Source organism: Apis laboriosa, unplaced genomic scaffold (genome assembly GCF_014066325.1).
Source record: "Apis laboriosa isolate Shangri-la unplaced genomic scaffold, ASM1406632v1 scaffold104_cov149, whole genome shotgun sequence".
NCBI lineage: Eukaryota > Metazoa > Arthropoda > Insecta > Hymenoptera > Apidae > Apis > Apis laboriosa.
The window spans coordinates 2038842-2063683 of record NW_025220694.1 but is presented as its reverse complement, the minus strand read 5'-3'; the positions used below and the strand labels follow the sequence as shown (position 1 = coordinate 2063683).

General features: G+C 29.7%; 1 protein-coding gene across 1 annotated transcript in view; it reads right to left on the bottom strand.

Annotated features, from left to right (window-relative positions):
* Positions 1-24842, bottom strand: part of LOC122712506 (DNA N6-methyl adenine demethylase-like) — a 173267-nt gene that overhangs the window by 83736 nt on the left and 64689 nt on the right. Inside the window, exon 2 of the mRNA XM_043932619.1 lies at positions 5856-5930. Within this exon, the coding sequence (XP_043788554.1) occupies positions 5856-5930 (75 nt within the window). The remainder of the gene's footprint in view (positions 1-5855; positions 5931-24842) is intronic.

Here is a 24842-nt window from a genome sequence, read left to right as displayed (position 1 = left end):
GAGCATCGTAATTTTCTATCAATATTGAAATCTACTTTAAAATATATTCTAAACTAACAATAATTTTTATTTCAAGGTATATCGATATTAAAAAACACTAGATTGCACTTAGAAAAACATATTTAATCTTTACATACTCTGAAAAAGAAATCAATAATATCAAAATATGATATCTTCTTAAAATCATTTATACAATTATTAATAACTCATAAACAAAACTGGAACGAAAATTTTTGCAAAGGGAAAATTTGAAATTATCTCAGGAATCTCCAGTCAAATTACGTTCCTACATTTTCGAAATACTTTGTAAAACATTTATCGCTACAGATAAATAAGTCGAGATTTATCACCAATTTATCACTCTAAAATTCTGTAAATACTTTAAATTATTTTAAAATATTGTTAGGAAATTTCATTTTGATATATACGATTCAATTTTGAAGAAACTAAATAAAAAAAAAAAAAAAAAATCAAGTAGATAAAAAAAGAATCAATTCGTGTAACAATTCTTCTAATGATAATCAAAGATTCAAAATTTGTAAAAGATTCCGCGATCGAAGTTCACCGGAAGTAGGTGTTGAAAAATGGGTCGCGCGTCCGTTTGAAGTTCGTACGCAGAAGGCGCGAAGTTTCGAGGACGGGGCGTAATTCGTATCGGTTTAGAATAAACGGAATAAATCGACAGTAAACAACGGGAGAAGAATTCCAAAGATGCGTCTGGCCACTGGTTTTTTTTTTTTTTTTTTTTCCTACTACGACGAAATGCAACGAGGACAAGATAACACTCGCACAGGTTGGACGCATTTCAAACATGGCGGCGTACGGCGCACACGCGCGCCTCTCGTCGATCAATACCGTACTAGCATAGCACGTTGCTTGATGTCAGTTCTCGAACTCCTTCGAGCCTGCTCCCGTAATCGTCAAGATATTTATTCGAAATGCGATTCTTGCATCAACGACGAATGTTCCGAGGAGATAAATGTGGAGGAAATTAAATTTTGCCAAGCGTTTAAGTATTTGTATTTTGTATTGTAATAAACTGGGAGGAACATTTGCAACAGTGGATAATATAGATATTGGGTATTATTATTTTGAATTAAAATGTAAATGTGATAAAACTTTTGGTAGCTTTAAAAATTTATTATTCGATCATCTTTTAGTTTATGGATTTTTATGTGTTTTTATATGAATGTTGCTTATATCTCTGTCAATTTATTTCGATGGAATTTTTAACATACAATTGACATAAATCTAGAAAATTTTTCATTATGTGAACAAATTTTTCTATGAAAAATTGTAAAAAGCTATTACTATTTTTTTCTATTATTATTATTTTAAAATAATAATAAATATACATGTTCGTTTAAAAAATTCACATCGAGATGTCTCGAAAACAAATTGTCAGAAAAAATTTAAATTTACAGTTCAATATAGGAAATATAGTTATTTTACTATTTTATTTTTTATTTATTGGATCATATTACAACATTAATTAAAGATTAATTTTATCTCATTTTTCCTAAAATATAATTTTCGAGATATTTAAATATTAAAATACATTTAAAAAAGATCGATAATTTTATATATATTCGTACTTGTAATAAAAAAAATGATAAAAGATACAATTTTCTAATAAGATATTTAAAATAAAAAGTACACAATTTGATTTCTGATTGATATTGTTCAATTTACGATATATATTCTGACAATCGAATTTCAACTTTCTTACAATGCACAATTCGTTTTAGAATTATCTGTTTATTTCATAATCACCACTTTCATAATCATTAATTCCACTCTCTGTCGTTGTTAAATTCATCGTTCGCGATTTTTCGTATCTATATTCATTTACATTAATATAATATCTTTGCGATTTATTCGCGAAATTATCTTCTTCCAGTGCCAAACCACTGTTTATTTTCCGATTCAGTAGGAAAGTGGAAATATTCGTACGAACTCTCGTCCAAGACAATCAAATTTCCTTCTATTAGCCAAGTTCGCGCGACCACCGCGGTTTTGTTTAAAGAAAAAACGCCGCTGTTCACGCAACTGTAAAACAAACATCGAGTCAACGCTCGGTTCGCCCGTACAATGTTTTTCTCGTGTCTCGTTCCACCGTGATTTTTCCGTTTCACTGTTCTTTTCGATTCGAGAAATAAACAGATAAAAAAATCGTAACACAGATTGCACATGTGTATTAAATGAAGGAAATTTTGCATCATTTATCTTTTTCCTTGATTGCATTATCTCGATATTTATTCCCTGAATAAATTAATCGTTAGATTTTAGATCTTTAATAAACGGTTGATAAAGATTTGATATTGAGAAAAAATGGATTTGGACAATTTGAATTTTAAAATATTTATCGTTAATAATATTGTTATATCAGACGAGTGATGAATTATTGATTCGATCATAATAAAAAGCGCAATTATCTTTATATGATTAATAATTATTGATGATTATTGAATTAATCATGACTTTTGATTATGTTTTTTTCTCGTTAATTAATGATTATTTAATCGTTAAGTAAACACGATTAATTAACGTTAAGTAAATCGTTAAGTAAACACGTTTAACGTTATTTTTGTCATTAATCATATTTTGTCCGGAAAACTGTGTCTAATAATATTATTGACGATGGTAAAAAGCGTGACAAGTTGAATCAATTCGAATCAATTTGAAAATATATTTTATTAGATTCCGTAAGAAGAGAAACAAATTGATTTTCAAGCACTTTCTCTACGTGTCCGAATAGAAATAATTTTCTCATTAAATTTTATATCTATCTCTAAACATAATTTAACTTTTTATTCGAAACGATTTTTCAATATCGCCGATATCACTTTCGAAGATATATTTCGAAGAGCAAAGAGTCGATTTGAACAAATAACTCTGTACAAATTATTCAATCGAGAGATAAGATTTGACCAGCGATTCATCTCAAGAGATCTATCTCATTTTTCAAAGGCGAGCATGATTTTTCAAGTGGCGGGAAACGCTGGGCCGTTTACTCGTGCGTTACCACGTTTCTGGAATTAGAAACGTGACGGATAAGTGGTAAACCGAGTGCCCTCGAAAAAGAGGAGTGCCCTTGTCGAGAAGAAACGTCGAAAGAAATAAAAAAGAGAAAAACGAACTAAAGAAAAAAGAAAAATACCGAAATAACAAAAGAAAAATGAAAAAAGAAAGAAAGAAAAAAAGGAAAGAAAACGAAGAGTTTCTTTTCGAAAAGAAACGCAAGAAATAAAAGAGAGAAAAGTATCAAAGCAGTGAATTAAGAGAAAGGAAAATAAAAGGAGAAAGAAAGAAAGGAAAGAGGGATGAGAGAAGCATCGAAGTAAGAAAAAAAAAAATAAATAAATAAAGTAAGAAAAAGTGAAATGAAAAAGGGAAAAAAGAAAAAAAAAGATCAAAGAAATGAAAATGAGAAAAAGTATGAAAAAAGAGGAAAAGGAGGAATCGAAACGTTGGTACCGGAAACGAGTTGCACGGTGAACGTGGCGTAAATACGCGACATCGTGCTCGAAATGCATATCACACAACTTCTCCCTTTGAAATCTCGCTCGAGAAAGAAAGTAAGACGAATTACGAGCCGCGGAAAAGAATAAACCATCCATTTGCGCGGCTCGTGTCGCGTTTTATCGTCTTATTTTCGAGCGTTCTCCGGTATTTTGCGCGCCAACGTCATTTCTTGATCGTTTTACATTTTTACGATCTTACTTTAACTAAAATTAAACTTTATTATATTCCATTCCTTTCAATATTTGTTTTTTAGTGTTAATATCAATATTTAAATGTATTCTTTCGTGGCATTCATCATAGTATGTACAGTCAGTCACAAAATTATTCGTACTTTATATTACAAAAAAATTCTAATTTCTAATTGAAATTGTGTATATATATATATAGATTATGATGGGTTATGGATGGATTTTTTTATTTTTTTATTTTTATATTTTATCGACGAAAAATTTCTTCGAAGATGTGAAATTGATTAAAAATTTTTTAAATTTTGGAAGAAAAAAAATTTCATTTGAGAATATTTTTCATAACAGATAGATGATAAAACTGTAAAAAAAAAACTTTCATGATTTAATATTTTGCTTTGTCTCGTACAAAGTTATATTCGAAAGAACAAAAATGTGAAAATATAAATGTATCGAAATTTTAGCGTTGATTTCATCTCCTTGTGAGATTCAAAATGATATTCCGCTAAAAAAAAAATATAGCCACGATTCATTATTTAAATAATTTTTTAAAATTAAAAATAAAAAAAATAATAACGATAAAATGATAAAATTTTTGTAACGTAGAATAACGACTGACTGTAATTTAATAAAAATTAATAAAGATGCATTATTGAACACGAATGAATTGAAATAAAATATCGAACCGCAAGAGAGTCTTCGTCTTTCGAAGAACGTAATAAAAGGTAGGCGGAGCACGATTGTTCGCTCGAATTCACGAATTTCGCAGATTTCAATTTTCACGATTTATCGACGTAAGACAAAGAACAGAATGAAGTTTGAAATTGAAATTGAAAGATATTTTACGTTACGAAATTTCATTAAATAAATTCTGTTTTATTTTTTTTTTTGCGAATAATGCAATATCGAAAGTTTATTATTTTTATTCACTTTGAGTTATTTAACTTTGGAATAAAAATTTCATTCTTGAATTCCTTCGAAGACATTTTTTAAACGCTTGATTGAATGAATGATTACACTGAAGTGAAAATTAATAAATATTTCAGGATTTTTTTAAATTTTTAAAATAATTGTGGATATAAATGACAGATTCATTTAGGAAAGTATGAAAAATATATTTGCTCATAGAGTTAAAAGATTCTTAGTTTCTTTATAAATAAGGAAATAATAATTATTAAATAGAGAATTATTTCATTTATTAAATATTGTATTATTCTTTGAGGATTTTTTTTTTTGAATTATATATACTTTGAAGAAAACAATTAATAAATTGAATTTGATAGAAATATGTTTGGAAAGATTTATTATTATCTTTTTGACAGATAATTTAAAAGTCGAAAGTTTTTACAGACGTCTTCGTTGAAAAGGATTAATACGATGATAAAAGTTGTGCCTTCCTTTTATTTGAATTTCAAAATTCGGTCAAGGAGATTCAGTTCTTTACGAAGTTCGACTTCTTTTACTTGAAGTAATATTCATGATAGTTTTGTTCCATTTAGTAAATTAAAACTTTGATATTGAATTTGGTAGGATAAAATCATCGAAATTTAATATTTTAAATAATTTTTAAAGATCAATATAAATCAATTTAAAAAAAATCAGGAAAAATTTATTTACTTTAAAAAATGTCAAAGGCAATATCTTTATAATTTTTATAATAAAAGAGATTTTTTTAGCACATATAGTATTTCTTATTTAATATAATGAATATATAATGAATATATCATTTTATAAGTATTCGAACCAAGAATAGATATATCCTAAAAATTTATTATAAGTTATATAATTTATATGAGACTATATCATTAACATAATATAATATATCCTTTTCTAACACAATAACTAATGAAAATTTAATAATTAAACGTAAAATATAACAAATTATAAAAAAAGATTTATAAAATGTAAGTTTTATCATTTTAATAAAATTAAAAATATATATCTTTATTCAAAGAAAAAAATTGCACATTCATCTCTTTCTAGAATGAGGAATATGATATGAATTTATACTTAACAATAATTAATTTAATTTCCATAACTTCGTGATCACATTTAAGAGCATTTTAAATTAAGAAAAATATATATATCTCTTTATATACGAAGATTTTATTATAACTATACTATAAATAAAAAAATTGCACTCACCCTGGTTGCACCTTTGCCTCGACCTCTCCCCCTTTCTCTGAACGCACCCTCGCCCGTTTGCAGATGGTACAGATGCTGAAACACGATCGAAACTTTCGTTAGTGCAAGCCACTATATATCGTTATATATCATACGTACAGATCGTTGCCGCGCGCGATCAATCGCGATCACGAACACGATCGATTTCGCAGTGATTTGAAACCGCGAGATCGCGGTCCCCGGTTGCTTTCGGATCGTTATCGTTCCGACGATGTACTATCGTAAAATCAAGGCAACCGTATCACCTCAATTGACCTCGTTAAGCCCAATAGACGCGCCAATAAAAGTATAACCTTCCAGGGCCAGCGGTATTAGATTAGATTCCCGACGACAAAACGTTTTAGATTATTCCGGGGCGAAAGATGGTTGGAGATTGCCGCCCGCGGGCCCGATAGACGCTCGATCGGTTCGAAGAGAATTAACGAGACATGACCGGGGATAATTGGAACCGAGGGATTGGCCCGCGATCCATGCTGAAAATTCGTTCTCGTTTAACCGAGGGTGATATCTCATTTTTCATTTTTCCTCCTGTTTTATTCTTTTCCCCTTTTTTCTCGCGTCATTTTTCGTTGTTTTCGCCGTTTTTATCCCCGACTTCGATCGTTTCGTAACATTTCTCCATTAATATTCTTATCGGTTATTGTCCGATCACTTTCTTTCTTGCGTTTTATCTCTTGCTTTTTGACCTTTCATTTGTTTGTTTTCGCGATTTTATTATATACGCGAAAGTTAATAGGTGGCGAAGATGGATTGTCTCTTTTCTTTCTTAAAGAGGATTAGGAAACAAATAAGGGAATGGTGGGTATCAGTTCTCGGAAGGTATGGATGCGACTTGGGAATTTTTGTTTCCGGTTTGAGGAAAAACGGATAGCATTACACGATCGGTAAAATATTATGTGAATGAGTTGTTTGAAATACTTGTTGTTAATATTCGATTGGGGGAGAATAAAATATGAAAAAAAATTTTGTACGATAATGCAAAAAAGAAGAGAAAAAATGGATTTTTTCGAATTTTTAAGTAAAACAGAGTAATCGATTCTTGTCGACAGTTGTTCACTGCAGAAATCTGTGTTACCATTCAGAACCAAGAATTACTACTTTCCGAGCACATTCATAGATGGCGCTTGCAGTAGATTTAATGGTGTTTTTCTTAAACATATCGCGGGAAGAATTTTGAATTCATTTTGGAAACAAGCTTTACGACAATAATAAGATCAATGAGATCAGAAATAGTTTAAACTAATTATATAATTTTAAATATACATCAAATTATGTTGCTTACGTTCAAATATTCAAATGAAAGTAAATTATATAAAATTATATTATATAAGTGATTAGATAGTAATTTATAAAATGGATCAAAATAGTTTAAGTTAATTGAATAACTTCAAATATGTATTAAATTATATTGTTTATGTTTATATGAATAAATTACATATAGAAATACAAGCAGACAAAATAAAAGCAAAGAATATTAAAATTAAAAAAATAATTAACTTTTAAAGGATCAGAAAGTCACTTCAACTATTTAACAAGTATAGTTTTTGACAAGAATTTTGCATAAAACATAATACTCTTGATATACGTATATATATATCATATAATTTATATATACAGTGTATATATCACATATGATATAAATTTACATACACATCATTTACATATGCATCAAATTTTTTCGAACAAACGATAACATAAAATCTCATTTGCAATCTTTAAAAGTATCCACAAACACAAATGATCGATGAAAAAGAAAAGAAAAATTCGAATTATATTTCTCCCAAAGAGAATAATGATTCGAAAATCACAACGAAAAAAAAAAAAAAAAAAAACGAACGAGAATTGATTCCGACTCAAAGAATGACATGACAAAATGACGAAACGAAACGTAACACAATAGTATCATCATTATCCAACGGAATAAAAAACCAGAAGAAGAACGCAGAAAGATCATTTTCTTTCGGATCATCAGCCCGTCAATCAAAATCCTTCGTCTCAGAGACCAAACGGTCCGCGATTGGAATCTTCCTGAAACCTACTCGCGGACGGTTCACGAACGGGGCATTCACGAGGGAATAAAAGGAGGAAGGACAGGGAAGAGAGGAAGGGAGAAAGAGAGGAATCGAGAAGCCGTGGTAAGCGGGAGAAAAGGAGAAGAAGAGTGCGCGCGCGCGCGCGTGAAAGAGAGAGAGAGAGAGAGAGGTGGTCGTAAGGTGCACACTCGGAGAAGCGAGCGGATCCCCGCCGCGCGAGTGAACATCGAGGTCCAAGGCAGGCGGAAAACGTCCCCTTCGCGCGGCACACGCGTCGACGATTATGGTCTAATTCCCTTGTACGCGCATTCCCACCAACCTACCTAGCTTACCTACCAACCTACCTGGCCGCCTCGCATGACAGAACCGTCTTGGTGAGCGAACGAGGAAAAGCGGTGGTTGTCGGTGCATTCGATAAGCGTACGCTCGAAAGACAGGGGTGTGTTCCCTTAATTCCATATCTCTCCCTTTCTCCTCCTCCTCCTCCTCCTCCTCCTCTCTTCTTCCTCCACATTACGTCTAACCACTTTTCACCACCCTGTTTCACATATCTCTCCTCTTTCTCGCTTTCTCTTCTTTCCTTCCTTCCTTCCTTCCTTCCTTCCTTCCTTCCTTCCTCCACACATCTGCTACTTTTCATCCCCCTGCTTTCTTCTCTCTCTCTCTCTCTCTCTCTCTCCCTCCCCCTTTGCTTTCCCTCTCCATCGCTCTCTTCTCCTCTCTCCGCCTTCTCTCGACCACCACCCTTCGATTCGCCGCTTTCTTCGCTCGCCGCCCGTTTTTCCTCTTTCTCCGCTTTTTCTCCACCAACCCCGTCTCACCTCCCCACACGCTCTCTCTCTCTCTCGCGTAAATATCTCGCGGTTTCTCGGTAAACAGGAGAACAACCAGCTAGGAGGGATAACCATATATATATATATATATATATTGCGCGTGTGTATTATGATGTACACACGCGTACACTCGTATAGAAGAGGAAAAGGGGGAGGAGGAGGAGGAGGTGCGTGCACGCACACGATTGAGAATCTCTCTGCACGCGTGTACGGGACGTTCCTTGGTCGTTCGCGGGCGGATACGATTGCGAGGCGGAGAGGGAAAGAGGAAGGTGGGTGGAGGCGGGAAGGAGAGGTGGAAGGAGCAAGGGAAGCAAGGCAAATGTCAATATCGATGATGCGTCGTCAAGAGAGGCCGCAGTTGGGGCGGGAATGAGGGCGTAATTAATCGTCCAAGCAAAGAAATTCATTCTCTCTTTGTGTCCGTCTCCGACCCATCCGCTACTTCCATTCCAGCCCTCCCTCGCGGCGTGATACGACGGATTTTATGCGTGCACGCTCTTGTTTTGAACGATTTCAAGGTGGACGATTTCCTCGTGGAATTTTTTTTTTTTTTTTTTTCTCTCTCCTCTCTTAGATTCAAGCGAGTGGCTAGAAATCTGGTTCAACTTCACTCGACTTTTAAAGATTTTTGAGATTGATGATATATTGTGGTAAAATTGTGTGGTGAGATGGAATAGGTGATCGAAGGTAATCGAGGGATGATATTTGTTGCGATAAGTGGTAATCAGAATGGAAGAGTGAAATTCGTGAAATAAATAGGTCGTGCATGAGGCAATTGAAAATTAAACGATTTTTTAACAAATTATAAAATAAATAAATGAATGAATCGTATTTAGACACTGTTCCATTTTCTAAATACGCCATTTTAAAATATAAACTCATTCCGATAAATAATTCAACGTTCTCTTATAGAAACAATTTAAAACAAAGCAATTTAAAAAATAATTATTTCTTTATAATTACATTTAAAGCGGGTCTTTTTTAACTTTGCTTCATTTAAAAAAATACTTACAAACTTAAGTTGCTTATAAAATTGGATGATTAATAATAAATAAATCTCAATCCTCCAAATGTCTTGATGAATAATATTTATTGATCAAAGAAATCAGAAATTAAGGTTTGGCATTCACTGGAAGGTATAACACAAGTTTATGTGATATTAAATTTCATATTAATAGAAGAATATCTTATATTTTTAATTTATACTTTTTTATGATGTAATTAAGATATGATAGTAGAATTATATAAAAACTATTGGGAAGAAATTTTTACAGGAGACCAGTTTTAAAATTAAAATTGTCAATTTTTTCTTTGTATATTTATAATTAAAATGGTTATATCTTGAAAACTTGTTAAGTTGTTTATGTTTTTAACTTTGACATATTCAACTTCTATTCTTTTTCAACTATTAGAATATTTGTTATTCATAATATATTTATGCCTGTATCTATTTTTGTACATCTTCGTAATAAAATCATTTATGAAACTTTCACGCGTGGATAAAAAAATTATTTATTTATTCATACAAAATTACTTATTTTGTTTTCACGTAAAAAATTTAAGAAATTTTATTGTATGTAAATAAAAAAAAATTTACGTATAAAAAATCTTATGAATAAATTTTAATTTCAAAAACACGGAAATAATATAAATGTCTTATAAAAAAAAAAAAAAAAAAAAAAAAGAAATAAAAATTGACTCATCAAATTTTCTTGTGATCGTTATTTGTTAATAATTTTGACCATCGTAACGTTTTATTATATTTATAAATAAATTTCTCTTATAGATTGATCTCGTTTCGATGTCTTGTAATATTTCCTTTCTGCGATAACATTTGATATTCAATTTAACGAGCCTTAAGAAAAAAAGGTTCTACCTTTTGCCTTAAAAACCTTTTTCCTTAACAGAATCGAATATTACGAAGAGCAAGCGACTTTATCAACCGATATTTATCGAAGATATCCCTCAAGATCCCACGTTTCGAGTTCGGTTCGATGCTTTCCTTGGAAGTTAAACTGGATGGATGCACGAGAAAGCACGTGTTTGACAGCGTTATAATTAGCTTATTAGATGATTACTTACGAGATGAATGCGTTAGGCAACGTACCGTAATATTAGCAATAACTTGTAATTTTAATAAAATAATTCTCGTTATTTTTTGAAGCTAAGAAATTTCTTTTGAAAATGCTTTCAAAATTCTCAAGTTGTTCTCATAGTCAAAGAATTTGTCCAATTTCAATTCTAACATCCACTTCGTTTTATTTCAATTTATTTATATATAATTAATAAATTACAGATATTTATGTAAAAAAAAAAAATTTACACGAAATATAAATATAATATAATATATAACACAAATTTAACATAAACATTAAAGAAATTGAGTTTAAATAGAGATTTATCTTATTCTTTAAATATTATAATGCGTAGTTATCTTGAATATTTTGTACTTTTCAGTATATCATGTGCATTCAGTAGATTTTTATATATAAATTTTGCATAAATATATAATCACAGATAACATTTATCTTTGTATAATAATATACAATATTATTTATATTTTGTTAAAGAAAATTTCAATTCATCAATTTAAAAATTATAGATATATTTATAAATCTTCTGAGAAAAAATACAAAAATTGAAGATTGCTCTCGATATTAGTTCTCCAATTTGTGATATCGCAAAAAATATTTCGATTTTTATTGACTTTTTACGTTTTTCTAATTCGTAAAATAAAAAATAAAAAAACATGGAAATTGGAATTTTTGATTAAATTGGAAAGTATCGGATGAAATAAGAAGAGTCCTTGATGGTCATCTGGTATTTAGATCGGTAATTAGAAGCACGCGTTTCCAAGACAGCTGTCATCGATTCGAGGATAAGCTAATTAAAATATTTCGTAAATATTCGTTTCCTTATTTTTCAACAGATGCACGATGCACGATAAGAAACACGAATCTTCGAACGTTGATGATGGATGATTTAAACTGATATTTCTTCTTTTCGTGATGAGTTACGACAAGATAAGAGTTTGTTTTCTTCGCTGTTTCTGTACGATAATTAAAGTTAAAATTCTTTAAATATTCGTCGCAAAAGTTCTTTTTGATTTTTGATCTCATGTAAAATCTCTTCACCATTTCATTTTTTCAATATATTGATTGAGATAAATCATACTTATTAACGATACTTATGATCTTAGTCTTTTTTCAAAATAAATTTTGTTTACTTGCAAAATACACAAAGTAATTTTTAATATCATTCGAAATCGATTTTATTATTTTCAGATTCATCTTCTTCAGATTATTCTATTTGATATGTTTGTATAATTATACAAGATATATAGTCTACTAATATAATTGATTTACAAATTTTCGAATATTATTAATTAACACAAAAGAATTTAGAATATTTAACGAAACACATAATAATATTGGAAGTCAGAGGAAAATTGAATGTTCTAATATCAAAAATATGAAAAAGTAAATCATATTACATATTTCTCAATATTCTCAAAATTTGCAAATAATGAGACAAATTTTTGGAAAAATCCAAAATCTAATATATTAACAAGAAAAATTAAATCAATTCTACTCAACTATTTTTCAAAAATCTTTCCTTCTTCAATCTATAAACCGTATTCTCATTTCTTAAACAAGAACTTAATTCATAATTAACGAAATAATCTCAGCCCAATTTGTACTGATTCCAACAAATCTATGCAAATAACGAGAAAAATTTTTTGAACGATCCAATACACAATATTTAATATATTAACAAGAAAAAATGAATTAAATTCTATTCAACTATTTTTCAAAAATCTTTCCTTCTTCAATTTATGAAGCGTTTCATTCTTTAAACAAGAAATTACTTCATAATTTGTATCGATATCAACGAATATAAATATATTCATGAATACTTTAAAAATAGTTTAGCACTCTACCGTCAAGATCCTTCGAAGCAATTCTCAAGGGTTGTTCTCCCCCGAGTATGTTTTAAGTAGAAAGCTCGCCTCGCAACGCAGAAAAATGAGTATATACTTTTCAGTTTTCAAACAACGAAGGAAAGGAAACAGCACGATGGCAGCCGGCCCTTTTATTTGTCTAAAGTCCCACCGACACCGAACATTTGCCCAGGAAGATGGTATTATAACCAAACATGGCCCTGTTCAGATGAGATGATTAGTGTTGGAACATCTGCTTCTGTTGACAGTAAACGTTGCGAGGAAATGGTAAATTTTGATTTCTCCCGGCTCACGAAAACGATTCACGATCTAATATGATTTACCAAGTTTCTTTCGTTTTCCTTTCCTATTTTGGTATTTTCTCTTAAGTGTATGATGCATGCTTTCTTCGAGATTCTTATTCAATCTTAAGCTTAAAAAAAAAAAAAGAAAAGACACGAAAGAGAAGGGTGCTCAGAAGGGTGAGATTTAAAAAAATAAATAAAGTATTTGTAATGACTATTGTGTTTTGACTGATCTATGTATCTCTGGCTTTTACATTTTCGTGTCTTTGATGATAAGTTGAAACAGTTCTGAATTAAAAATAATTGATTTTTTAGGTGAAAATCAAAAAGTTTGGAAACACTCGGTAAATAAAATTTCAAAATTTCAATAATAAATTTTATTTTCTACTTAGCGAAAATTATATAAAATGTATATGTCTATGCTTAGATTTTCGAGAAAAAGTTAATTTGGAAATTGATTTTATTTTTTTTTAATCTTTTTTAAATAAATAAAATCAAAATTTTCGTGATGTATTTCAATTACTGTATTCCTTCCTTTTTTATCCAAAAGATAAAAACTTTTTAATAAAGCATAATCTTATAGGTGTATAGGACACATTCAGAGTCTAATTTCTTGCTTTTTGAAATTCACAAAAAAAAAAAAAAAGAAAAGAATTGATTATATGGAAAAATATTTCCACTAACAAGAAAAACATTAAAACACTATGAAAATAAATTCAAAAATTAGAAGCGAAAAACGTTTATAAATACACTTGAGATTACAATTAAATTAAAATTTCAACTTTACTTTGAAACGGTTTAAAACTCTCGAAGATGTACGCTGCAACGGTGCAAATAAATAAAGAAGAGAAACGTCAAAGTTACGGGAATAAAAATAACTATAGAGAACGATGCACAACGGGCGAGGAATCCCGGATTTCCGTGACTGGTCCTCCTTCGGCTAATGAAAGAATTCGACATCGAGATCCCACCCGCGCATCCCTTTGTCTGCTCTTTTCATTCTCTCCTCTCCTCGGCTCGCGTTCGCGCATTCGCCCGATTCTCTGAAAGTGTCGCGAGGGTGTTCGCGATAAAAATGTTGAATGCGTCGCGACGCGTTCCCCAAAACGTCGGTTTCAATGACAGTGAGGATGCGCGCGCAAAACTGACTGAAATTCGCCCGAGAATCTTTCTTCCCGTCTCAACCTCGTCGCGATTGAGAATTATTTTTTGAATCGTTTACACAGACAAATGAAATTTTCTTTTTGCGCGTATGCAAAGTTGAATTTATTGGAGTCGATTTGTTATATACTCGAGAAGAATCGAAAGGTTTATATTTTGATTGAATTTTTTGCAATGTTGTGATAATTTTCATTTAAACTTTCATTACTTCTTTTTTTTAGAGTAGAATATTTATTAAAATTCGTGTTTCAGAGAAATGACGATAATAATGCGATGATTTGTTAATTCGTTGATTCAAGAATAATTTTTAAGAATTAATAAAATATTTCCATTATTTTTTAGGATTGTAACAATTCGAAGATTGGAAAAGTAAAGAAGTAATGATTGATTAAAGAAGTACGTAAATAGAATGAATAAATGTAGTTTTTAAGAATTAATAAAATATTTCCATTATTTTTTAGGATTATAACAATTCGAAGATTGGAAAAGTAAAGAAGTAATGATTGATTAAAGAAGTACGTAAATAGAATGAATAAATGTAGATACTTGATTAAGTTAATAGTCGCGTGGCGCTAGTGTCGTTAACTAGCATTAATCTAAACTTAACATCTAAAACCAAACTTTTATAAATTGAATGGAAATAATAAAAAGATTATAAATAGTATCACAAAATTGAAATAAAAACTTGATCAGATATTAATACAACATAAATACATCAAATTTAATACAACTTATCAATGAAATATTTATTAATATCTTACGATTATTGTACAATAACTTATATTCTATTCATTTAAATATGCACGCGAAATTTCCTCCAAAAATATCAATAAACGTACAGCATTTGAAAGATCTATCGATCCAATCCTTATCTTGATCATTGTTAAATATCTTATTATTACATCAAAATTTTCTAAATTTTCTCTCTCAAAATTTTAATCATCTTTAAATTCATCAAATAGGAAAGAACGGTACGGAAAGGAAGGAGAGAAAAGGTTGTCGAAATTCCCGCGATAGTTAAAAACGTCCGTCCGCTTTCTCGGTCAGCTGACTTTAATTTCGTCAAAGCGTATCCAGCGGGCGACAGATGGTCGGCGCGCCGTTCGAAAGAGCCGTTGCACCCATTAGAAGTGCGACGGTTAAAAATGGTAGGTACGTCCGAAGGACAGGTTATCGAGCGTACCATGTGCAACTCTCCACTTGCAACCGCCTGAGCTCTCTCTCTCTCTCTCTCTCTCTCTCTCTCTGTCTCTCTCTCTTTTCCTCCTTCTCTTCGCGTATCGCGCTCCCTTTCTCTTTCATTTTCGCACGTAGCGTTTTCTCGAGAAACGATGTTTTCGCGAGGAAAAAACAAAAAATTCGCTTCCCCTTTTGTGCATTTTCGTTTTCTTATTTTTATTGTTCCTTCTCTCTCTCTCTCTCTCTCTCTCTCTCTCTCTCTCTCTTTCTCTTTTTTTGCTGTTAATGTTACACGTTAAATCGCGTGCCGTATAATTTTTCCGGGGAACATGACGCATAGAGCGGATTTGAATCTGCGTTGCCCGCAACAAAGACGAAATATTGATCGTGGTAAATACGAAATACGCAGAAAGGCGGCGATGTAGGCGAACACGCGACCAGTTGCTATGGAATTGTTATTTAATTGAATATCGAGACAAAGAAGAGAAAAAAAAAAGGAGGAGGAAAAACTTGGACAGTTCTTTCTACTTTTATCTTTCTACTTCTTCTTTATTTAAGGAATGAAACGATACTTTGATATCGACGCTCTTCAAATGTCCGATCGATGAACGAAAAAATCATTATTCATATAAAAATTCTTCCTATTAATTTGAGAAGAAATAAATGACTCGTTTAATGATAATATTCGAATAATTTATATAATATTATTGTATAATTATTGTACAAATATTCTCACGCAAAATTTTATCGTGAAGAAATAATAAGAACTTTTAAACGTACAACAGATGTAATTTTTTTAATTGGATTTCAATTTTTTATTTATAAATAAATTGATAAATTGATTTTCATAATTACGCACACAACAGATTCGATAAGTCAAAGACGAAGATATGTATCAGGGATTCGCTTTCGCGAAAGAGGATGCAGAATAGTAATAATCCGAGAGGAATCGAAAGGGCCACAAGAAATCCAATTTCCCGTAGGGAGAATTAAGCCGGTCGAGCCGAAACATTGATTGAGCAAAGAAATAATAATAATCTCGAATTATTTCCGCGTCGCCGGCCGAAATCGATGACTTTCGAGGGCGCAACGTGCGTGCGCTGTTGCGGGCGAATTAAGGACTGCACGCGTTCCAATGTAAACGTGTAAGGAAATTAAACGCCGATGAGGTAGGATTTTTTTCTCCATTCTGATGATAAATCGTTGTTGAAATTCTATTTTTCGATTCGGTTAGACTACATTCGAGAGCAAAACTCTTTTTTGCAAGTGGTAAATAATATATTGGGAATAAAAGGTATTCGTATTGGCCTTTGTTTGAAGAAAATAGGTAGAGGTACGAAGAGTAATTGTGTAAAAATGATTTTTACTTTCGATGCAATAAGTTTCAAAAACAATTCTTACAATTTATCCGTTTTATTTGTTACATTTCCTTTTTGAGGAAAGAAAATAATATCCCAATAGTTATTCATTATTTTACTCTTAAAATTTTCAAAATTATTATACATATAAATTATTTATTTTTCTAATAATGATTATTTGAGAAAAATTAAACTGATTGAAATAGTATACTGAAAGTTGAGATAATTATACTGATTTTTAAAATTATTTTGTTATCTAAAATGAAATGAAGAAATTATACATGTTATTATGCAATTTCATTAAATGGACGTATTATTAGTACAAGATGACAATTGGATGATATATTTATAATTTGTGTAATATATTGAATAAAATTTTTTCATTCAAAAAATATTACGTGAATGTATGAATTATGAGATAATTATATTGGTTTCTACAAAATTATTTTCTTATCTAAAATGAAATGAAGAAATTATACATGTTATTATACAATTTCATTAAATGGACGTATTATTAATACAAAATGACAGCTGGATATATAATTTGTGTAATATATCAAATAAAATTTTTTCATTCAAAAAATATTATAAAAATCAATTATGAGTAACCACAATCTAACAATAAATAAAATATTGTAAATCATTGAAAATATTATTTTAATTTTTTTTTTTATACTTTTATCTTAAAATAGCAAAGGAAATCTGATTTTTTAACGTACAATAAATCTTTTAGATATTTTTGTTCGTATCATTGGCATTGGAATTTTAAATTTTAGTTTCGGCGATATTCGTGAAAAGATTGAAAACTGTTGATATTAAAAATCTATTTTTTTATTATATCGAGATATATATTTAAAAATTTACATTTTATTACATACAATTACACCGATTCAAAAGTGCTGATAAACACTACTGTAATAAATTTGTTTCATGAATTAAAATACACGCAAACTCGAATATCATTTATGATAATTAACTATATTTCAATCTTCAAAATTTATAAATAAGAACAGAATAATATTCTTGTAAATAAAAAACGAAATGTTATTACTTAACCCCAATATTTATTCATTATTTTACTCTTAAAATTTTCAAAATTATTATACATAATTTTACATACAAATTATTCATTTTCCTAAAAATGAACTTAAACCATTTTCCATACATAATACATAATCAATAATTTTAAAAACAGTTATCAAGTTATAACTTTTTCCTTGTTGATAAAAATAAAAAAAATTTCACAAACTTTTACTATTGCAAATACTATACCTTCATACATTTTTTTCTCCTGCATTTTCAACGCGTCGAAATATTGGTATATGCAATTTCGATTGTCGCAAGATAAATATGATATAACACATTTAAGTACGCGATATCCTTGAGGTTGCGTGAATACGATGGATTCGATAAGTTGCAAAAAATGCAAACGTGAAAAATATAAGCGTCGCGGTTGTAGAACGCGTTCGACCCGCTTTAACGAGTGGCTGCAACTATATCGTGGCACGCCAATTGCAGCCACGGTGTGTTCGTTGGATCCAGTCCGTGTGAACGCGTCGTAAATGCGTCGCAAAGCAGCAGTTGGAGTCGGTGTGTCGATCAATTCGACGTCGTGCAACACAGCTGCATCGTAAAGCCGTTGTTGCAATTCGGCGGCCAACGATTCTTCTCATAACGATATATAACCGCGTCGTAAAATTTCAATCTGCCCTTCACCTAATTCGATTACATCGACTTTCGAGTTGAGAAAGCCACGAACCTTAATGACACTAGGGATTATAAATTGGCTCGAGCAATATCTAAGGAGAGAATGGCCGGGACGAATACTTTGTTGAAACTTTTATTATGGAAGTTTGGTGTTATTAAATAATAATAATAATAATAATAATAATAATAATTTTTTTTTTTATTACCTGTTACGTATTTCTGAATTTAATGTTTTTGAATTACAGTCGTAAATAGAACGATCAAAGTCATTAGAGGGGGAGAGAATTAGAGAATTAGTTACGAAAATTCTTTTTTTCTTTTTATCGAATATGAGAGTCGAACTATAATTCGAGAGCCATACGCATTTATTTTACATTCTTATCGCAGTTGAAATTTACATGTAACTTGTTATAATTTTTTTTTAATTTGATTTGAAAGAACGCATTTGCATCTGAAATTGCGCTCTAATTGTGTGTAAATGTATATACATTTATATAAGAAATATAAGGATAAATGAATTATTTAAAATATAAATATATTTTCTAAAAAAGATATTAGGTATATATTCATAGTTTATAATTTATAATAATGATGCTATCAACTGTCTTGATAACATATATCCGCTCTTAACTATTTTTAATAGATAATTGTTATTAGTGATAAAATTTAATCACTATTTAAGCATAACATTTTTTTAAAAGAATAAACAATTTAATATCATCAATAGTTTTCTACTTAATTATTTATTGTAAGTTTTAGAAAATTATAAATAATCTAAAAAATAATCATGCTTCAAAAAGTTAAAAATTTATATATCATTTATTTTATCCTTTTAAACTATATTTTCTAATTACATATAAGATATCAAATTTTAGTATGTATTGTACGAAAAAAGTGAACTGTTCAACTTTCGATTACTAGCGAAAAAATAATACTTACTCTAGCCATCTAGCGGTGTGCAACACAACAATTCTTATTTCTTCTTTATAAAAAAAATTCACCATTTCTATAGAATAAATTTTCATATATTTACCAAAATCTCTCATCTTAATCTATCCAAATTTCCCTTCTATATCCCAGTATTTATATATATATATATATATATATATTCGATATCAAATAAATAAATAAATAAACAAATAAACAAAATTTAAATCGATCGATAAATAATCCTTCTAGATCGTAAACACTTGAAATTTCGGACATGCAAATTTTTCCGGAGACAGTACAATTTCACGAATAACGATATTGGCGGGATAATTCGAAAAAAAAAAAAATCCATCGAAAGAGTTATCCATCGTTGAGATTTCGAGGTTCCACGATGCATACGCGAATCGTATGGACGCGCGGCACGTCAACGGTAACGGCTTTAATAATTATTTTTACAACGTTTCCGAGTACACGACGACCTTAGGTCCGTCTCGCTTGGCCGGGTTGCAGCTGCCTTTCCATACAACCCCGTGACACCGTGTACTAGGGTGCCCCGTACACGAACCGGCGATTCACGCACTAAGAGCCTGAAATTGCGGCTATGCTCTCGAGACACGCAAGATATACAATACACACTATTTTTCTAACAAATATTTATCTTTCCCTTTTACGCAAAATATCGGAGTAAAATGGTGGATGGCGTAATTTTTTTTTTTTTTTTTGTTCTTTGTGCACCGACTTAACTTAATTTAGCATGGCAAATTATATGGATGGTATAATAAAAAGTTAATATGAAAATTACCATTCATTTTACGCGGTTATTAAAAATTTGAGAGGTGAAATTATGAACGAACGAAAATTAAGTAAAGGTGTACTTTGGCATGGAAAATCGTAAATTTGTAAAAATGGAGAATTGAATATCAATAATGTTTATGTATATATAAATTATAATATATATGAGGTATATAATGATTGATCCGTTTTATAATTTGTGTATATTATAGTTGTTTATTACAATGTTATGAAGATTAATTTAATAAAATAAAATAGAAAATTCAACAGACTGGTTTGATCACATGATGTTTCGTTCATACACATAGTATAATATAATTACGTGTAATGAATGATTCTTGTTTGCTGGAATTAGACACTAGTTTAAATTCATAAATTGATGGCAATAATCTTCATAAGAAATGTAAAAAAATTGAATATCAACTTCGTATTCATCAAATCGGCCTTTAAAAAATCACTTTTTTAATCAATATTCGAGTTTTAAATAGTAAATATTTAACTTAATTTAATGTAATTATTTTAATATAATTCGTCATTTTATATATTTCAAAAGTTACAATTAGTTTTTAATATTTTAATAATCAATATAAATACGTTTTATTATATCAGAATAAATTATCTTTTTTTTTTGCAAAAAAATAACGAAGTTACGCTTTTTATTTTTTTTTTTTTGCTTCCTCTTTTTCCATTTATTAAAAACATGTCACGTTTACGATCTCAATATTCCTTGAACTATAATCATTTCAACTAAACCCTTTCATATCAAACATATCATTTTTGGATATATTTAACAGAGAATGATTATAAGTTTGCAAGAATCCAAACTAGGGAGTCGCGAATCGTAAACAATTCATGAGAACCGATTCAGCAGCGATCTACTCACAATCCACGTTCCCTGTTTAAACGTAATAACGTGTCATAAAATGCAACTACCTCTAAACAAATTTCTGAAACCTATCAAAATCAATTCTCTTAATCCAAAATATTTCATCTCTCATTTCTCATTCATCTAAGGCCTGCATCCGAAATAATTTCCATTTCCAATTTTCTGGCCACGCAAACGGCGAACAACTACTACATCCAACTAATCCAACGTGTGTAATTTGAAGTATTCTTTTCTCTTGAAATGAAACTCTCGTTACAAGAAAAGAAAAAGTGAAAGGGGAAAGGAAAGAATTATACATCTTGGAAAATCTTTTTTCTGCATGACCGATCGAGTCGCTCGCATAAATTTCTTATCGACCGAGTCATATCGATCGCGGTAGACACGGTTTATCGGATTCAATCTGCGATTTCTACGATTCGCCAGCGTAGTTCAGCGAAATACAGCGGGTATAGGGGAGCCGAGTTGAAAAGACTCTGTTTACAGAGTGGATTAATAAGCGGTCGGATATGTAACAAGCCCTCCTCGACCTTCCAACCTTGTTCATGGGAAAACAAGCGGCCCAGATAACTGCCTATTGTAGGGTAACTCCTGAGAAAACCGAATCGGTTGGTAAAATCTCATAGAAATGTGATTAACAAAACTGGACGAGAAAATTGCCATCATTTGATGGATGTAATTTCAGTCATTTTATACTGTGATCGATAATTATGATTATTTAACTTTGATAAATTTGGATAAATGAAGTAATAAATAATTGAATTTGCTTGTATATAAAATGAACGAAATAATTTAAAATATCTCTGTCTAATGATATCAAAAATTATTATAGGCAAATATTGAATTGTTTCAATTTATTGTATATTGTAATTTTATTTATGGGTTTTTTATAAGTGTAAATTGTGAAGATCTTTGTAAATGGAATTATATAATTTTTCATACTAATTAAATACAAAGCATGTTATTTCTTTTAAAATATATAAGTACATGTTAAGTTAATTACAACGAAAAATTATTAGTTTAAGAAATATTTTATTCCATGTCAAATTTTACAAAATTTGAAACCTATCAAAATCTATCAAGTTAATCAAAATCTATCAAGTTAAAATATTTCTTAAATTAATGATTTTCCGATATAATTTAATGCTTTCTCGAAAAAAATAACGAGATACATTGATTTTTATATGTTCATGTTAAAATTATGCGATTCCATTTAAAATAATTGACATTTATAAAATATGTACACTTCGAAACCATTTAATTTTTATTTGAAAAATTTTTAATATCATTAAAAATAAGCGATATATTCAGATAATCAGATTCAATTCAATCTGTATAAATTATTATTGCTGTTAATTTATGTTAATATGCTGACTCGTACTTCTTTTATTTAATATCAATTAAATTTCCTTCCTTGTATTTTTTCCTTGTCATTTTTCCATCATATTATTCAAAAACCAACAAATTAAGATAAATCATTCCCCCAATTCTATTACCACCCCAGCTGACAGTTTCCATTTCCCAAACACCGAATTTCACTTTGCATCGATGGCAAAATGAAAATGGCGGCCAATCTTGTAAGAACGTTTCTATCACTTCGATGATGATGATTAAATTGCGAATATTTATTATGCATTATGCGAATATTTAAATTATAAAACAAATCTCATCTATTTTTTTAAACAAATACAAATTTGATTTTGCAGTTTACATTAATGACTATATATAGTTAGTTTTCTTTCATTTAAAGTTCGAAGCTAATTGAATACAATTTAAATGTTATTTTATTAAAAAAATAAATTGTGTATTATATTATGAATTACACTTCAACATCAAATTTGATTATTTTCTTACACAAATTTAAAGTTCAATACATAAAAAATTGTTAGTAAATAATACAATAATATTAATAATATTAATAAAACTTTTAAAAAAAATTTCATTAAACGAACGAACAATCTTCCATTCCAAAAAAATTACGATTAATAAATATTTCCAAAAAATTAGAAGAAATTCGAAATCGATAACAACTAATTAATTGTTAACAATTTTATCTTGCTTTTCAATTTCACAGATCACTTTTAATACAACTGTGAACGATAAAAATTCTTACATCTATCGATAATTTAGTCGTCTGCAATCAATCTAATAATATATCGAGACAACTTTCGCTCGATCCCTATATTCTCCCATCGTCGCTCCCAGTGTCTTACACCCCGAAAATAGACGATTAAAAGATGCGATTCAATGATCCTTGTATTGGCTTCGTTTCGAGCAACGTGTGCGCCATTTTCACGGTGTCGGATCCCGTGGAAACGACGGAAGCAACGCGCGACGCCGCAAGCAGGTGTAACTGATGGATATAACGTGCTTTTGAAACAGCAGGGGAATATTTAATACATGTTTTTCTGTACCGAGTATTATACCTAGCCACGCACGGACCGACTGTATAATTTCTTTATTCGAAATGATCGGAATGTTGCCGACATAAGAAGAAAAAAAAGAAGAAGAAGAAGAAGAAGAAGAAGAAGAAGATAATTGAGTTTCTTCAGAATTAGAAGAGTTTGTTTTTCATTCGTATGGTTATTATATATAATAATATATGAAAATTATGGAAATTTATTTATTTATTGATTTGATTCTCTGATGTATGATAAATTAGTATTTCGATCCTCGTATTTATAACAAAGATATTTAGCAATAAATAGTTATTATATATAATAATATATTACATATAATAAATGGTGTAATGGTGCTTTATTTATTAATTAATTATAAGAAATATATTTATATTAAGTAGTGTATAATAATAAATGTAAGTAATTTAATTTGTAAAACAAAGATATTTAAGCATTTTAAGCAATATTTAAGTAATAAATGATATAACGTGCTTCATTTATTAATTAATTACAAGAAATATATTTATATTAGATGTTGCTATAAATGTAAGTAATTTAATTTAATTAGAACGAAAATTTGTTATTCTTTATTGAGAAATAATATTACATAATAAGTTATAAAATTCATTATTATTATCATATTGTATTAAAAGATTAGATAGAATTGATATTCGAAGAAACTTAATCTTTATATTTTTGAGAATAAACGTTTCTGAAATTTTGCATATTGATCTATTATCTCCAGAAAGCATAGAAAAATCAGACACTTAAGTCTAATGTGAGTCAAAAATAATTGAAAAATATGAGTTTCAAAATATGAGCAATATCATTTTTTGATATTTTAAAAATCAAAATTCTTTATAAAATTTCTAATAATACGATGCTATATAATGAAAATTATATAAATAAATTTGGATTAAATACCTCGTTTGTAAATTACAATTGCATATAACGAGTGAATATCGTGTAAAAAAGAGGACTAAATATGTAAATTTGTTTATAGATAACAGAAACATTTCGAAAAAATTATTTTCCACAATTTTTGTCTTGGAGAGCCATATTATTCTCGTTTTTTCTAGCACGAGAATTCCAAAAATGACTTATATAATATATGTTAAATATAATTTATTCGTTTCAATGGATTTTAAGAAGAAATATCAAATTGGAGGGGGGATATTTGTTATCACCAACATCATACGTTTATGTCATTTATTCACGACAGAATTTCCTTTGTGTTTAATTGTGTGTACGATTACGAATTTACCTCGATGAGAATACATGAAAGTTTTGCTTTGAAACGTTCAACACGATTACGTGGGTCAACATGCAACAACAAAAAAACGAGAGCAGATCCAAAGGGTTATTTATTTACGATAAATACGTGTTTATTACGAAATATCCCTTGCTTACCCCTACATCTTTCTT